We start from the raw sequence: 12,684 nt of genomic DNA, 5'->3' as shown, positions 1-12,684 counted from the left end.
CTGCCTCCAAGTCTATTATCAAAGCTTACCATCAACTAATATTGGAAATGAGCATATTGGAGATGTTGAGAAATCATCCCTGATCCTTGCATCATCATCATCATCATCATCATCATACCTCCTTTCTTTTATATGCTACACATTTGATTTGACCTGGTCACTGGTTGTTCCCAGCACAATAACACCAATGCCAGCTTCATATCTAGCCTTCGTTTGCAGCACCAGTTGAAAGCCACAGGTTATGACATTGCACTCTTGCAGCAGTCATTGCAAGCCATCCAAACACATTTTCCACTGTGGCAGATCACAGGGTTGGATAGTTTTCCTGGAGGACTGACCTACAGCATGTTGTCATTGACAAAGCATGAATCCCATAGCATATTTGAAGCATGAAGTTCACTGAGCACAATCTTAGCCAGTAGCAATTTCAAAAATATAAAAGTAGTCTATGCCTTTCTATTTTGTTTTATTGGCCTATGGCAGGGGTAGCCAAAATCGTGCTGTCTTCTCGACACTACCACATTATTGCAATCAAATGACATTATGATCTTTGATGAATTAATAATTGTCAAACCCTTCAATGTGGCCATTTGCAGAATTCTGGGCTTTGTATCTATGGAAGACTTCCTTGAAGTCAATGACACACATTTCCAAGCAGATACATTTAGGAGAGAGCTGCTAATCCAATATTGCATTGTATTTTGTCAGCTAAGACAAAATTTGTATCAGCAGTAAATCAAGTTTTGCTGCACATGCAGCCGTGTAAGATGTCAAAGGTACTCAGCCCACGCTGGGGCTGAAAGCCTATTTACACTTCTCCTTGAGTAAGCCCCATTGAACACAATTGGACTTACTTCAAAGTAAACAAGCATAGGATGGCACTGCAAGATCCTTCTTATGTCTGTCTGTCTGTGTGTCTGTCTGTCCCTTTCACACACTCCCCCCCCTCCCACATCCCTTTTTCTGCTTTAGATCCAGCTCTCTAGCTAAGCTAAACATAAATGCACACATAAAAGAATATGAAGAGAATTGTTTTCTTAAAGGAAAGCAAAAAAATAAATAAATGTGCTTACATTTGCTGAAGGGTTAGTCTTCAGTGTGTGGCTTGCCATAGATCATGAGGGGTTGAGATGACAGCTGTTCATTACAATTACTTGTTCTTTACAAGAGCTTAGCTCTGCTCTTGCCTGGCTGGCCCATTTCTGTTAGCTCTGGCACAGAATGCAAGCAGCAGACATGCTCCTCCTCCTTTGCAACATCTGTCTACTTATTCCCGGGAATGAGCAAAACAAAGCCGCATGCAGTGGCACTTCAGTGCTTGGAATGGGACTAAAGCTGGACCAACAAGTGCTGGAGCTGCATCTAAATGATGACGTGCAAGACTTTCACCATTAAGTGCATTGGGATTGGAAGGTGCTCAGTGGGAGTGAACGAAAAGATTAGCGGTTGCTGGGAATCAGAGGTCCTACTTTCAGACATCTGGTTGTCCACTGTGAGGACAGAATTCTGTTTTTTTTTTTAATAAACATTTATTAAAGTTTTTGAATACAAATACACAAATAATAAACAATCTTACTTCCAACGCAACGTGGTTTCATCAATTCTTTGGACTCCCTCACGTCTCCCGCTCCCATTTTCATCGTAAAACGTTTTTCCAAGCAAATTATCAACTTGTTTACGGTCTTGTATCCACTCATTTAAATATAATCTAGCAATTCTCCAAAAAAAAAAATGTTTTCTTTAATCTCACTTATCATCGAATTCAAATCTAATTTAGTGGTGGCCAATTTTTTATAATCTAGCATCCTTCTTAACTTTCAACCAAGTTACAATGTTTTTGTAAATACATCTTAAATTTCTTCCAATCTTCTTCAATCCTCTCTTCTCCCAGGTCTCGGATTCTGCCAGTCATCTCGGCCAGTTGCATATAGTCCATCAGCTGCATCTGCCACTCTTCCAGTGTGGGTAGATCTTGAGTTTTCCAGTTTTTAGCAATGAGTATCCTTGCTGCCGTTGTTGCATACTGTGAGGACAGAATTCTGGATTGGATGGGTCTTTGGCCTGATCAGCAGGACTCTTTCTGTATTCTTATCATGGCCATGGATTTACCTCTGGCTGCAACTAGGAGACCTCCATGAGCAGACCTCCTGCCCTACCTGCTCAAAATCCACAGCACCTGAGGATGCTGTCCCAAGACCATAGGATTGCACCCTAAACCTCTTGCCCTTTTCTCTGTGGAGATACAAGAAAAGCACCTCACCTTCTGATGCAATAAATAAATAAATACATAAAAGAGTGTGCATTGGAGCAGGCTTGAATTATGTCAATCTTGCAAAAAAAAAAAACAATGTTAACCACTGTAGCCATACAACACATTCTCAATAAGCTCATTCAGATTTCATTGTTATTGCCAATAGCAGTATTAAATGATCCTATTATATAAGCTATTTTAAGGTAAAGGGGCTCCTGACCATTAGGTCCAGTCACGGACAACTCTGGGGTTGTGGCACTCATCTCGCTTTATTGGCCAAGGGAACCGGCGTACAGCTTCCGGGTCATGTGGCCAGCATGACTAAGCCGCTTCTGGCGAACCAGAGCAGAGCACGGAAACGCCGTTTACCTTCCCTCCGGAGTGGTATTTATCTACTTGCACTTTGACGTGCTTTCAAACTGCTAGGTTGGCAGGAGCAGGGACCAAGCAATGGGAGCTCACCCCGTCGCGGGGATTCAAACCACCAACCTTCTGATCGGCAAGCCCTAGGGTCTGTGGTTTAACCCACAGCACCACCCGCATCCCTTTTAAAAGCTATTTTACAGTGGGGATGTTTTTCAGAAGGGATGAGGAACCCTTTTCAGCCTGCATAGTACATTCACTTCTGGCTAATCTTCTGGTGACCTCATGTCAGTGGTGGGAGAGGCAAAAGTAGGCAGAGCAATGGATGTAAATGTTATGTTTGTAGAGTAGAGTAGTTTCCACACACAACTCTTTCTATCCTCCATTCAGACAAGAATGGGGCATTATCAGAGATCAAGGACATATGTCAGCCAGGCAAAAACATTTTGGGCACAAGGCAGGAGCAGTGAGGGGTGTGGCCTAGTGGAGAGTACTGAAGGCTAGAAGGTGGTATGTGGTCCCTGAGCCTGAGTTTCCCCATCACTGTTTTACTACCATACATTTAAAAAAGTATTTCATGAGATGATGATGCTAGGGGAGCATAAACATGGAAACATTAAAATCAAAGCAACGTGAATTATCGGAATGTCTGCTTCAACTATGAAAAGGCTGGCAGGCAAAGGACTAAAACCACGAGTGCCTACAGGTAAACCCAAAATATCCATCCGTCCTACAGCACTATGAATTGATGGAGCTTCCCTGACATTTGTATCCAGAAGTAAACCCTCCAGCAATTGGTGTACTGTGATCTCTTAAGAGTGGGCAATAGACATCTAGAGGAATGCACAGACCACCCACTATAAGGAAGGTAGGTCCATGCTTCGTAGGAAATGTGATGAGCAGTGTTGCACTTTAACAGTATCAACGTGTGAATAATACTGTGTTATATTTTAAAATAACATTGTTTTTTGAAATGATTTTTTTAAAGAAAAGGCTAACAATAAAACGGCCACAAAACAGTCACAGACATACTAAACGTTTGTATCATCATTTCATCTCATTCTCTTAATCACCACATTAACCTGGTATTCCTTGCACAATTGCTGACTGCTATACTAAAATTAGGTCAGAAATTCATCAGCTGACTCCATCCAGTAAGAGACAAAGACTTTATCAGTACACTCAGAAGGAATAGCTTAAGACTCACTTATTAGGAAAGATATATGAGGTATGAGTTTTGTTTTATTACTATTAACCATCCTGCCAAAATCATTCTTAATGCCACTGCTATTCATGAAAGCATCATTTTCACTTCCATTTTACTTCAGGGGAAAGTGTGCAATACAATGGATGTGAATGTCTTTTTTGTTTTTGTTTTTTACACAAGAGGTATGTAATATTTCTTAATGCCTTAGAATTTTTTTACAACTGTTTTTCACAGTTTTTTTTTTAACAACTGTTTAAGATACAAGACATTTCTTGTATGGTTCAGCACATAAAACACACATACATCTATCAGAAGCCCTGAAGCATAGCAATTTGTTTGGCATTAAATGATGTATTGTTGAAAATATTTCCTACCATCTTATTCATAGATCACCCTGTAATACATATCACTGTCCAGAAATACAGCTCCTGGTATTAGCCTTCCTGTTTTTGTTCTTTAAAAAATCAGTATTTCCCCCACAAGAAGACACATTAGAGCAGGGGTCAGCAAACTTTTTCAGCAGGGGGCCAGTCCACTGTCCCTCAGACCTTGTGGGGGCCAGACTATTATTATTTTTTTGGGGGGAGAACAAATTCCTATGCCCCACAAATAACCCAGAGATGCATTTAAAATAAAAGCACACATTCTACTCATGTAAAAACACCAGGCAGGCCCAACAAATAACCCAGAGATGCATTTAAAATAAAAGGACACATTCTACTCATGTAAAAACACACTGATTCCTGGACCGTCCATGGGCCGGATTTAGAAGGCGATTGGGCCGGATCTGGCCCCCAGGCCTTAGTTTGCCAACCAATGCATTAGAGGAGCCAGACTGTGAAAAAGTACCAAGTCCTATATTATCCTTCTAAAACTCCATATATTTTGTGGGGTTGGCTCAAGGTTTTTTGCTGCCTGCAGCAGAGCTCAAAAAGTGTCAGGCCAGCACCTTCAAATGTCTTGCTGCTTCATTCAGATGTGATGATGCTCCAGACCTATCCAAGGCACTCCACTCAACCACAGCTACAAGCAAGCACCATCTCAGTACCATACTCCAGTTGGAAAACAGAATGAGATAAATGAATCTAGCAAATCAGTAACATTCGTCTGCACTTGGAACCTGAAGGCAATCATATTATTTTTCCCACCCTACTTGGCCTTCATCAGGTCAACATGGGCTTGGCTCCAACTCACAAATAATCACTTGTATCTCTTTAAGCTCACCAACCAGTTGCTACCCATCTGTGGAAGCCACTCTTTTCAATTCCCCAATTGAAGGCTAATTCATATATGCATGGACATCGCTCGGTAAATGCCAGCACTGGCAGTGTGTGAGCGTTAATTACCCCATTGAAACACTGCACTTCAAGTGAAGTGAGGTGATATGACACCCATGCACTTGTGGAGGTGTGATGTCTGTTTCACAGTTGCAGATCTTTATTGATGCTGTAGTCCTCAAGTGATGAGCATGCATATGTAAATATAGGAGTCCAACAAGCATGTGGAGGGGAAGATATCTTTTGCTTCTCCTAAGTGGAATGCTACTAAATGCTACAGAAACCTTCTCTAAGATTCTTCCTCTTCTCTGCGACCAAAGAATAGGTTTCTAATTTTCTCTCACACGGCTGCTGGATAAGGAACAATGATACTGGTGCACCAGACAGCACTGTCTGGAGATTAATAGATAGTCTGTTTCACTGTTTTGTTTCTAATCTATCAAGCACTCAAAAACATGTCCTCAATATAATTAAAACAAGTGAATCTCTCCAATGTGCTCAGAAAGAATAGATTTCTTCCTGGGCTGGAGTCCCAGTAAATGTGAGAATTGCAATTATTAATTTCTATATATATGTATTTTTAAAAATGGGCAAAGTGTTCAGCACTAAAGGCCATTTTGGAAATGTGTCACAAGCCTGAGGGATGTGGCTGATTTAAGTGTAAAATTAGCATGATCTGCATATCATCTCAATGTTTCTGATACAATGAGTTACAGCCTGGGGATATAATTGCTTCTATCAAAACAATTTCGGAATAAGATTATTGTATAGCTTGGATATGAAAAATCTGGGTTGATCTTTGAAAGAAGATTCCTTTTCAGTGGACTTGGATATCATAGCTTCAGAATTCTCAACCAGTGATATCTATGGCAAATCTAGACAAGATGTAAGTACTGATGGTAGAAGGGAAGACCAAACTGGGAAGAGATGTTCAGCCAATTCAAGATGGGGATCACACTCCCCCTGAAGAAACACTTTGGGAAAACATTTCCTGGGTCCAGTTTTTGCTCCTGGATAGACAGGAGCAATGACATTTTCAACCGCATTCTACTGTTTGTCCTTCTGAGAATATTCACTAGCTGACTACCAGTAGCATACGACCACATAAGTAGGAAAAACATCACAAAATACAAGCACCACATAAAGGTCAATTGAAACCACATGCTACCTTCTCTCCGCCTCTCGTCCAAGAAAAATACATTCAGTGTAATCCAATATTCATTTGATTTGGCAGGGGTGTGTGTGTTGAGATATACAGATATAGATGATACATAGCTATTGATATAGATATATGGTATGGAGAAGCTGAAGCCTTTTCTGTTGTGTTCCCCATTGCAGCTCATGAGGCAAGCCATGGTTTATGTCTTAAAGTGGCATGCTTCATTCAGCTGTGGAACGGGAAGCTACAGGGGAAATCCATGGCTGTACTTGTGGTTCTCATATCCGCATTCAAACAGCCAAACTCTGAAACCCATAATGCAAACCAGTGCTTGAAATCCACATTCTCCTTGTGACATTTCTGGCCAGAACAAGTGACCCTTGTCTTTGCAAACTCCCTTAGACATAGATAGCCAAAGGATCTCCTCTTTTTTTATATACATGCAGCTGAAAGCATTGTCAAGTGGGCCCCTGTTTTAAGCCATGGTGTATGTGCAAGTTCTCATCTGCCACTCTCCTGAAGGCAGTGCAGTGAGAGACAGGCTCCCCTTTTCCTTCCATGACATGCAATGGGATGGGTAAAACAGCTTGGACAATCTGCCAGGAAGTGGACTATATATTAGCTTCAACAACATCATTATATCATAACAGAGCTATCACTGTTCCATTAGGCTACCATTCTCATTGACCTCCAAAACCAACATCACTTCCTTGAAATAGCCATGTCAACCCTCAACTAGTGGAGACAATCTTTTAATCTGTAACCAACATTTCAGATTTTGAAGGGACCTGTTTACTCTTTCTCAATCAACCCTGATTTTTAACAAAACCGGATAGTTACCGTTTTATTGCTTCTTCTTGTTTCCGACGTTTTTCATTCTTTTCTTTCAAGTAAGCCAGGTTCGTTTCATTCCTCATCCGATCGTTCTCTCGAGCAATGTCAGATGCGTTCTGTATAACCAAACCATCATAGGCCTTCATGCCCATATCTTCAATATACTGGAGGAAAGTGCCCAAAGTGACTTCCTCCTGATTAGAACTCATCATCTTGTTGGAGATAATAAATGGAGGAAAATACTTCCTGTAGGTTGACAAAGAGGGAAAAGAAGTCCATGCAGATAAATCATTTTTAGCATACTAGCTTAAGATCTACTTTCTCCAATGTCATTTTACATAAAGCTGAAGAAAGATCTGAGTGACTGCTGAATTTTATACTTAAAAAAATGGGGGATCAGCCGCTGTGTTTCATTTCATCCTGGGAATCCTAGCTGAAATATGAAACCTTCCTAGCAACTAGGTGAGCATAACCTACTTCAGTCTGCTTTCTCCTCCAATACTTCATCTTAAGACCGGGAACAAATACAGACTTTCTGGCTACAAATTACCTTGTTTAACATTCAGTCTGATGAAGAGTAATGACAACTTCAAAGACTTGCTCACTGTTTTGCACTGCCCTACTTTGGATTTCAAAATTTGCTTTTCAGATATTTTTGAAGTAGACCTAAATTTAGAGCAAGCATGGCTTTTTTGTTGTCACCTTAGGCACATTAATTTTGTCTGACACTGTTTTTCATGGTTTTGCAGGCGGATTAATGGATGGATCTTGGCTGCCAGGGATGTGTTTGCACTAGATCCATATGTGCATTCAGATTCATTGGATCATCTTTACTCCAATGGTTTCTCATGCCATATGCACAAGCCTCTAAATACTCTTCAGGGCAGAAAAAAGCAAGCTGGGGCTTCAGAAGGAAGAACTGAAAGCCAACCCAATAAACCCCAAAGGACTCTTAACAATGACATTGCCACGTGAATATTATTTGCAGTTCTCATTACATTCATTTATTATCGTATTTGAGTTTAAACACTGGGAAAACATTGTGCAACCTCTGTATGAATGAACTTCAAGCAAGTGCAACAGACATGAGGTTTGGATATGGTGGAAATAGCCTGCTCACATCTTTCAGTCATTTACTTTGCTCACACCCCTTGAAAAATTCTTGCAGATGCTCATGACTGTCTTAGAACCAAATTTTCTGATGAGTTAATATCACATCATTCTCAAAATTTGCATCGGCAAAGACTTGGATCCAGATAATACACTGAACAAGTGGAAGGCAATTCTACTCATACAGAGTGTTTTGCTTATTCCAGTTTTCACCTGTCTTCAGTCCCCTGTGCTCCTTTTGAAAAACTGATTCCACAAGGGTAGGCGGACTGTTTAGAGTAGCTTGTTGGATGACATAGAAGACTACAGATAGGGTGACCTTGCCTACTCCTCCACACTAAGGAAGGACCTTCCACTCATGCAGAGAGATCTCTAAATTGCATTTAAACTGGTGATATAGTTTAACAATGTAACGGGAGTCTATTTTTCTACTTGGTCATTTTTTTCCCCTTCTGGAATGATGAAATTCATTTTGACACCTCAACATGAAAAATGAAAATTCAAAATTCTGCCATGATACAGAATTTCACAGGAACTTTCTCTGGCCCTGCACCGGGGATGAAAATGGGGAGACACTGGATCTATACGTGCAGATGTTAATAGGGACCAAATCAGCTAAAATCCAGGAACATCAGTTTGAGTTGGGCTATCTGATCTCTTAGAACCGGTTTGAGGGAAAGAGTATTGGATCAAGGGGATCAACTATAACAAAACCAATCATAATGTGTTTAGAAATGAGGCTCCAAATGAACTGGTTATAAATACCAGGTGCCCCTTGGAGCTTCATGAACATCACTGAGTTTTTAATGTATTTTTTCTCAAGTTGTGTCTATACCTATAATGAATCAATCAACAATGCAGAACCTTCATCTATCACTTTTTCATGAAATGTGAACCAGGGTTCATTCCTTGTTTTCTTAGGTTACCCAGCTGCCATTTAGGCTGCATACATGTCATACATTCAACACACATTCCCGGCAAAGCGTCCTGGGAACTAGCTTCAGGGTGCTGGGAATTGAAGTTCTGTGAAGGGTAAAATGCCATTCCCAGGATTCTTTGGAGGAAAAAATTTACTTCTCATGTCCTCTAAAAGTATGGTGTACAGACAGCCATAACATATATTAATCATGAATAATTATAATAATAATTTATCCATTTCAGTAGACTGGGTTTATAAGAGTCCTTGCTATATAAATATTATTGGATGTTTCTGAATTTTATATGTTATATGTATTGTTGTGTGTGTGTTTGTGCATGTGCGTGTGCGCGCTTTTGTATTTGGTCTTATGTAGGCTTTGTACTTAGCGTATGCAAGTGGAACCTGCAACAAAATGTTGTCATTACAAAAAGCAGTGCTCCTGTTCAGGGTTCCAGCTGCCTAGTCTCTCCACCCCACACCCCACCATGCTATTCTCCTGGCTGTCACTCTACATTCTGAGATTGCTGAGCTATTCCAATCCTTTTTGGGCTGTTGGAGGGAGAGTTCTGCATACTTAGGGTTTTTTAAATTGATACCTCCCCTCTTGTTTCTGAATAGTTCTGTTTCGGCTACAATTTTGGTGGCACCTCTCACCCAAATTTGATTGCTGCCTGATCTCTTTGGCACAGACCATGTGGGAATGGGCTATAAGGAATAACTACACTGCTTAGACAACCTCCCTGGAGTTTGATCATTTGGGGAAAGGTCTGGAGCATTTATGACAGTGACAGCCAACAGTGTCTATAGAATAGGAAGGTCATCACCGCCTATAAAGCACAGCATGGTTTAAAATTTCCACTACTTTCTCTTCCTCTCACAGCTAGAGTCAAGAATCAGTTGCAGGATAGTAGGAGATGCCTTCGCCCCTGCAATCAGTTATCAGCAGGGAAGAAGTGAAGTGTACCAGAGAATACATGTATTTTTAAGTTTTACTGATCCTGCCAGTTTGTTCACTTTATGGCAAGGTGAATCAGCTCAATGAATAATATTCCACCCAAGGACTCTCATGACTAACTGAAATATCATTATAATCATTCTCATGCAATTTCTGTAAACGAGGATAAATTATTAATTGAGTTTGCAATTCAGGAATGAGGGAATCAAGTATTTGACTTCTTTAAAGTGCAGACTTGATATGGCAGAGGGAAGGTTAATCTAGTAAAGTAAAAACAATAGCAGAATACATCATAACATTCAAGCAAATAAAGTCACATGTCCCTATCCAGCTAGGGCTACATTAAGAGGCTCTGTGTGCATCGTCCCTGATCTTGTCCTCCAGTGGGCTGCAGTATGAATGAGATTTTGTCCAGATAATTAGCAATACCTGGCTTGAACTGCTCATTGGAAAAGAGGGAAAGCAAGAGGATGGATTTTGTCTTCCCATCCCTTACTTCGTCATATAGATAATTGGGATTTTAGCAGATCTTCTGATCAGGTGGATGTAAAGAAGTCTGATGTTCCATGTGCACACAGTTAGATAAGAGAGCTGGACTTTGACCCAGCATGAATATGAAGTTCTAATGTGTGTAGGCTTCCCCATTCATTTCAGTGGAATGGAAAATTCTGCATATGCATAGGAATAGAAACCCAGAGATGTTCCACCTATTGAACTGCACAAGGAAGCCCTTTCAAGAATGCAAAATTAGTGTGTGCAACAGAGCTCCTGTGTGTGAAAGGGTCCTCCAAGTTTGGCTGCGTTCTGAAGAGGCTACAGTGCCAGGGGGGAATATCTGGATTGACCCTAAAACTCAATGAACACATGCACTTTGCAGTATGCAACTCATTTGTGCAAAGCAGGTCCCTACACAAGTTCTGGCAATTTTCACCACACTACTGCAAACATTCATTTTTGGTGTTTCTGAAGCCTCGCTCTTTTACAATGAAACCTTACAATGAATACTGCTTGCCACATGAAGCTGCTACTGCGTTGCTTGCATTGCAAGTGTTTCCCACTCTGCAATTTGCATGTGTGATTTGAGCTGTAAGAAAATGCTGTGCTGCAGGAGAAATAAAATATGGACCATCAAATGGAACAAGTTGCTAAAATAAAGATAACGAGTGCCTTCCATAGGTCATTGATATATATAAAAAAGAAACCCACAACCATTTTCTATCAGTTTAATAGCTACATATCACATTTTAAAGTGCCAACTGATTTCTTTTCAGATAGGCAGAAGAATTAAAAAAAGAGTTGGGCACATACCCCCGTAGTATACCATCCCTCTCTCTGAATGTTCACTTGCATTTTACAACATAACAATTAGCTCATCTGAAGTACACTCTTCTCACCACAGATGTTATATGGAGTACCACTTGTAGTGTTTGGGCTCTGCTTTCATTCTGTGCTTCTTGAATTGCTTACAAGACAGTAAGTGCAAAGAGGCTAGGCCACATCCAGTATCTGGCAGACTGCTGACTACAGCACCCCTGTTAAAGACCTAATGGCACTGGTATGTTATACACTGGGTTCCCACCCCCACTTCTTCAGAGTTGCTGTCTTTTATGAAATGGCTTTCAGAAGACAAATTATTTCTTTGCTAGGCACATTGTCAATGAAGCTCTCATATACATGTCTGCCTGCTGCCTTGTTAATTTTTAAGCAGACTTGATTTTATTTATTTATTTAAAGGAAATGTTTTCCAATTCCACATGGCCCCCACACAGGGAATAAAGCATTAGGCTTCTTCAAAAGCACAAAGGCAGACTGCAGTGCTACACATAGTGCAAAGTTTGCAAGAATCAACTCTTCTGACATACTCAACCAGGCTGATCCAGAAACTTTCTATTCTGTTGCTGGCTACCCTTGTTGTAAATGGGAATTATGCCAACTGTAAAAGGACCTCTCTTTTAATAACACAAATGGTTAAAAGGAGCTCCTTCAAAAGAATGAGGGGAAAATGCATTGCATACCTGAAATAAAACAATGCTTTCAAGAAGGTGTGTTTATATTATGTCTCTTTGTCAGAAATAAAGAGCTTTACAAACCGAATAAATGTGCACAAAGGATAGATCTCCCCTTCCTTGTGATTGCACTCCTCAAAGCCTCTAGAATGTGGAGTACTACTGTTGTTGTTTACTTGTCAACCAGAAGTCCTTCACATATGTGTTGTGATCCCAAAATGCACAATTTCCTAACAAGCAAGTAGCATGTAACTGGATAGCCAACAGCCAGCACTACCTATAATTAGGAGATTAAGATTATCCCAACATTACCAGGACAATAGGTCTTTTAATTTAGGAGAAATACTTATTTGCTTTCTGCTTAACTAAATTGTTTTCCATGTTCTTCAAGGCATGTATTGTGGGGAGGGCAAGATAAAGTGAAGATCTTTTGGCTAAGGGAAACATATTTGAAATGTTGTGAAATATTAATGGTGTGGGATGCCTAATATGTAACTAACACAGCTGTTAGGTATTATATCAATTAATACGTCAGAAAAATAGCTAGCAATCTTTTAATAATTTAATGTTGCCTTTACAAATGAAAACTCCAGACACCAAATG

At 40.3% G+C, this 12,684-nt stretch overlaps 1 protein-coding gene across 5 annotated transcripts in view; it reads right to left on the bottom strand.

Moving 5' to 3' along the window:
- Window positions 1–12,684, bottom strand: part of NYAP2 (neuronal tyrosine-phosphorylated phosphoinositide-3-kinase adaptor 2) — a 141,876-nt gene that overhangs the window by 127,754 nt on the left and 1,438 nt on the right. For all 5 annotated transcript variants that reach the window (XM_081861539.1, XM_081861542.1, XM_081861541.1 and 2 more), the window contains exon 2: window positions 7,098–7,337. In XM_081861539.1, the coding sequence (XP_081717665.1) occupies window positions 7,098–7,303 (206 nt within the window). In that variant the 5' untranslated portion in view covers window positions 7,304–7,337. The remainder of the gene's footprint in view (window positions 1–7,097; window positions 7,338–12,684) is intronic.

The sequence above is a fragment of the Podarcis erhardii genome (assembly GCF_964252035.2).
Source record: "Podarcis erhardii genome assembly, chromosome: 5".
In the NCBI taxonomy this organism is placed as follows: domain Eukaryota; kingdom Metazoa; phylum Chordata; class Lepidosauria; order Squamata; family Lacertidae; genus Podarcis; species Podarcis erhardii.
This window is presented reverse-complemented; position numbering and strand designations above follow the sequence as displayed.